General features: G+C 37.0%; 1 protein-coding gene across 2 annotated transcripts in view; it reads right to left on the bottom strand.

The window, feature by feature from the left end:
• Positions 1-3,235: 3,235 nt before the first annotated feature.
• SMC4 (structural maintenance of chromosomes 4) overlaps positions 3,236-5,593 on the bottom strand; it is a 52,882-nt gene continuing 50,524 nt past the window's right edge. For both annotated transcript variants that reach the window (XM_006901335.1, XM_006901336.1), the window contains exons 20-23: positions 5,182-5,364; positions 4,795-5,027; positions 3,860-4,043; positions 3,236-3,487 (exon numbers count right to left, since the gene is read on the bottom strand). In XM_006901335.1, coding sequence (XP_006901397.1) covers positions 3,335-3,487; positions 3,860-4,043; positions 4,795-5,027; positions 5,182-5,364 — 753 coding nt within the window. In that variant the 3' untranslated portion in view covers positions 3,236-3,334. The remainder of the gene's footprint in view (positions 3,488-3,859; positions 4,044-4,794; positions 5,028-5,181; positions 5,365-5,593) is intronic.

Here is a 5,593-nt window from a genome sequence, read left to right as displayed (position 1 = left end):
CAATCTATTGCAGAGAGTAAAAACGGAGAAATAAGGCTACCATGGAGTTGCAACATATACTTTTACTGGATAGAAATGATATACAAGTTAAAGACATTCTGAAACACTGTTCCAGTCATTAGAAAATTATAATCTTAAGAATGTTTGCATGATTGGTATTTATATCACCTAAATAGTCTCTTGGACTAATACCAAAGTATAAAGTAATATAATTTTCTTAAATTTTGCTTGAAGAGCCTAGCTATTTAATCTCTTTAATGCATTCCTTTTAATACTGTGATACTGGTGGTATGCCTTTTGCTTTCCAAATTCCAAAACAGATCGTGGCTCTTCAACCACATGAGTTTTATGTAGTTTAGAAAGACTACTCTCTGACCCTACAGGTATGTTGCAGTAAATAAATATGGCTATATTAAGGATATTAATTTCAAACACTTTTAAGGGCTTTACCTGCTGACATTACTTAGTGATCAGAATCAAGAGGTTTTTAAAGTAGGCCAAGCTTTTTATATGTGTTTAGGAATGCCTACTTCTGCATAATTACTGTGGGAGTCAAAGAATACTAGACAGATGAATAACGTTGGGGTTGTATTTAGGGAGAAGTATCTATCAGCTGCTTGGAAAGGTAAACATACTTTATACTGAAGTTGCATGGACTCTATGAAAATACTAGTCTACCAGCAAAATGGGGATTGATAAATGCCTTACTGTAAGTGCCATGTTTTTAAAAATACTAAGAGAATTGACACCTTTGAGCTGTGGTGCTGGAGAAGAGTATTGAATATACCATGGACTGCCAAGAAAACAGATTCATCCTAGAGAGGGTTAAACCAGACTGCTCCTTGGAGGCAAGGATTCTGGGGCTTCGTCTGACATACTCTGGACATGTTGTAAGGAGACAGGTCTTTAGAGAGGGACATCATGCTAGGTAGAGGGACAGCGCAGGAGGGGAAGACCTCTATGAGGTGGATTGATTCAGTGACTGGGGTAATCGGGATGGGTGTTTCAGGGGCAATGAGATTGGCACAGGATAGAGCAGGGTTTAGGCCTGTTGCACATAGGGTTGCTATGAGCCGCAAACGATGGCACATAACAACAAGTAGGCATTAAACAATGGCTATTACAATCAAACTTAATTTCACAGTTCTGATTTTTCTACTATAGATCACAAAATAGGGACAGATGTAATTTAGCCAAAGAACCAGAATTTAAGTTATCAGAGTTCATGCTGGCTTTAAGGATTAAATTAGGGCAAGAATAGTTTCTCATTTACAAATTATAGCTTACTTGTGAGGTCAAAAATTTTTGATTTGACATTACTATTTCATAATTTACTAGTTTATTGGTAGATAAAACTAAAACTATTTTTATGAACTTCATGAAATGTGCATGAATATAAAATCATGTACCAAATAACTGGTTATGTGAGCCAAGAGGACACAATTTTGTTGCACTATTTGTATTTTAATAAACTATATATATCACATGTATTGAATGGTTTAATGTGTTCAGACTTTGTAATAGAAATATAAAATTCCATCTCAACTCACCAATGAAAAAGCACTTTATTCTGTTTCATCTTTATAAAATCCTAGGCTTTCTCCTATATGCAGAAAAGATTATCCAAGAGGCGGGGCTCTATGAGGGGAAATGTGGGGTCAAGATTGGTGGACGATTTATCAACAATCTGTGTTATGCGGATGACACAACCCTGCTTGCTGAAACTGAGGAGGACCTGAAGCGCCTGCTGCAGAGTGTCTAGGATTGAGGCCCAATATAAAGAAGACAAAGATTCTCACCACTGGACCAAATGGCAGCATCAGGATGGATGGTGAAGAGATTGAGATTATACACAGCTTTAGTTTGCTTGGCTCCGTAGTCAACAGTCTTGGCACCAGCAGCCAGGAAAATTAAAAGGCGCATTGCCATGGGCAAGTCTGCTGTTAGGGACCTCTCCAAAGTGCTGAAGAGCAGTGGTGTGGTGTCTCTCTGGAGACTAAGGTGCGTCTGATACAGGCCATAGTCTTCGCAATCACCTGTTATGCATCAGAGAGTTGGACAATGACCAAGGAGGATAGGAGAATTGATGCCTTTGAGATGTGGGACCAAGGAGGATAGGAGAATTGATGCCTTTGAGATGTGGCGCTGGAGAAGAGTACTGAGAATACCATGGACTGCTAGGAAAACAAACAGATTTGTCCTGGAAAGGGTTAAACCAGGTGGCTCCTTGGAGGCAAGGATTCTGAGGCTCTGTCTAACATACTTTAGACATGTTGTGAGGAGAGACCAGTCCTTGGAGGGACAGCACAGGAGAGGAAGGCCCTCTATGAGGTGGATTGATTCAGTGACTGGGATAATTGGGATGAGAGTGTCAGAGACAGTGCGATTGGCACAGGACAGTGGAGTTTAGGGCTGTTGTACATAGGGTAGCTATGAGTTGCAGGCGACTCGACGGCACATAACAACAACAACAGGCTTTCTCCTTACATAAAACAAAAGAACATAATTGGAAGTAAGACTTTGCCTCTGAAAACTCAGTTGGAAGGTCAACTCTGAGTACATTTCAAATCAATGGTAAACAGTGGTGCCCTCAACAGTTGAATATAATTAGGGCACAGACTTGATTCAGTACCAGTATCTTCAGTAAACAAAGTGGTGGCCAAATTATTTCTGCAGCATTATGCATTTTATCAGTGAGAAAGAAAAAAAAAAAAAAAGACAATCCCCTCCATAATTTCATTAGGCAAAACAAATGGCATTCAATTTTATTTAACCAAGTTAACCCTTAATGTGTCTAGAAGTGATTTTAATTATTTGCTTAATAAATCCTAAATTTCTACATTAGGTTGACTGTCTTGAGACTTGATCTAAGATTATCACTTGGAAGGTTTCCAGTGTAGACTGAAGGCCAGTAGAGCCAGGCAGTCCTCTAAATCAGAATTTAACTATGTATCAAAATTTCAGCTCTGGTAACAATCTGGAACCAAACCCTCTAGGCATTTAATTTTCTCATAGTCTTTTGTAAACTCAGACTGCCATGTCTTTTTCCCCTTGGTGTGTACTGCTGTTGAGTCAGAGCCCACTAGCACAGAAGATTGCCCCTCCTTCTCCAGCAGAACACCTGGTGGATTCAAAACTCCAGCCTTTGGAATTGCAGTGCAGCTTCTTGCCACCAGGCAACCAAAGTTCCTTTAGACTTTCATGTCTTAACTCCACAAAATTTAAATCTTGTAGCCCAGTTTAGGAGTAAATATATAAGTAATCATTTACAAAAAGAAAATACTATACACAAACTGAACATAGAATCTGGAGAACTTGCAGTGATTCCCAAGTTTTAGCAAAGTCCTTTAGAAGCAATTTCTTTTGGGTTTACAGCAACACTTTTTGTTATATTGTATGTTTTGTAAATTCCAATAAGTCTGTCCGAAATCTCAAACATGTTATTTCGAAGAGAAATTATAATGAATTGGGCATTTTTTGTTTGTTCCTAAGGAGAAAGCAGAGAGAGAAAGGCTTAATTTTAAGTGAACAAAGCAGAAAATAAATAACTTAAACTTTTATTTCTTGAAAATTCTTTCTGGGCAATAAATTCAATATGACCACATTGATGAATTAACAGTATTTGGCTTTAGGAAGAATTTTAAAATTCAACAAGTATGGCTGTCCAGAAATTTTCTAAGGGAAAAATTAAAGGCAGCAGACTTGGGATTTTAAACTGTTATTTCTGGTACAAATTTGCATTATTTAGATTTTGCTAAAATGGAAAACTTGATTAAAATTGACAGCATGTAGTTAGGGATAAATGACAAAGAATTTTGCGTAAAACTTTCAAAGTGCAAATGCTTAAATTATTACTTACATATATATAAAATGCAACAATAGACACATTTTTAAAATCCAGGGCTGCATCAATCTCATCCATGAAGTAAAGGGGAGTGGGTTTATAATGGTGAAGAGCAAATACTAAAGCCAAGGAACTAAGAGTCTTCTCTCCTCCGGAAAGGTTGAAGATCTTCTTCCAGCTTTTCTTAGGTGGTCGGACACTGAAATCAAAGTATCTGCTGGTTAAATTACTAACTCAGATGATTTTCAATTTGGGAGAACACCTCCCTCTGGCATCTAAATTTGCTGTCTTTAAGGTCCCTCTTTGGAGTTTGAAAAGGCTCACTGCTGAGCCTCCACTGGGCATCAGAGGCTGTAAATTGCACAGGCTTTTTTATTACTAGCACAATGCCTGAGGATTATATCACTGAAGTTATCCTGTCTTGGATTTGTGAAGCTCGATTGAGATTTTGACATTTAAAAAGATCTGAAAAGCAGAAGTACACAAATCATATAGCATGTTTAAACAAGAAGCCACTGGTGGATTTGAACCTTTGAGTTAGCTGAGCAACTCTACAGTCTATGCCACCAAAGCTCGAAGTTTTAAGGAGAAGCACATGGAAATAAATAGTCAACAGTGCCTAATAATGATCCTTCCTGTTCTTCCATCTTGTTCTAATGTGATTTTTTACTTTTAAGTTTTCAAATCTTCATGTTTAGCTGAAAGCAATTTTTTAAGCACAGAACCAGATAAATTGTTACAAAGGGCTTAATATTCTGTCCATATTGTATGTTAAAATGCCAGTATGTGAGCAATTAGTACTGAACTTAAATGAAACAAGTTTTAGGCTCAAATCTTTAAATCCTTAGTTTGTCTTGTGGGTAGTATATCAAGATTTGACAAACTAAGGATTTAAAAAATTAGAAAGATATTAGGATTCAAAACTCAGCATATTGATTAAAGTGACAAACCTGAACATGATTCCTTCAGAGAAGGGATCCAAGCTGTCCACAAGCTCCAGTTCAGCATCACCTCCCAAAGTGAGCATTTGGTAATTTTCTTTTAGCTTGTTTGTTATCACATAAAAGCCTGCCATGAATTCATTAAGCCTCTGCTTCCGTAGATCTTCATATGCCTGTCTAAAATAATCTCTTTCCGCTGTAATTTTGTCAAATTCTGCTACCCGTTGCAAATATAATTCTTCCTGTGAAAACAGTATCATGAGAAAATCATCTATTCTGATAAAATGGAGAGAATCAGTAAGATTTTTGCCAAGTATATAAACAAAGTTTCCGTTTAAGACTCAATGAGATCTCTATTAAACATAGAACTATGCTTAATTCATCCATCATCCATACCTTCTTTTTATATTCTGCAATGGCACCAAGGTTTGGCTTCATTTCATGACACTGGGCTTCCAAAAGAGCAATCTGATTTGTGATAGAATCTGGATTCTTGATTGCTTCAAGATCCTCTGGAGTTAGAACTGAAACTTCTTCAACAGGATTATCTTCTATAGGATGCAATGTTATTTTTGAAATCTAAAAGTTCATTTTACTCAGCGTTAGAAAAAGGTATAGCACTACAGATGGTGGCTTAAAAACTGGTATGACTAGTACTACAGATGGTGGCTTAAAAACTGGTATGACTAGTTACTTACCAATTTATTATAGGATTTTTTATTTTTAAACTTATTATTAATTTCCGTGAACATCTACAGAGATTTTGGAATTCCATTCATTCACTGTTGCACTTTTCTCCCCACCCACC

This window comes from Elephantulus edwardii, unplaced genomic scaffold (assembly GCF_000299155.1).
Source record: "Elephantulus edwardii isolate Elephantulus edwardi_28Jun2011 unplaced genomic scaffold, EleEdw1.0 scaffold00320, whole genome shotgun sequence".
NCBI lineage: Eukaryota > Metazoa > Chordata > Mammalia > Macroscelidea > Macroscelididae > Elephantulus > Elephantulus edwardii.
The sequence above is the reverse complement of the archived record's forward strand: the minus strand, read 5'-3'. Positions and strand labels throughout refer to the sequence as shown.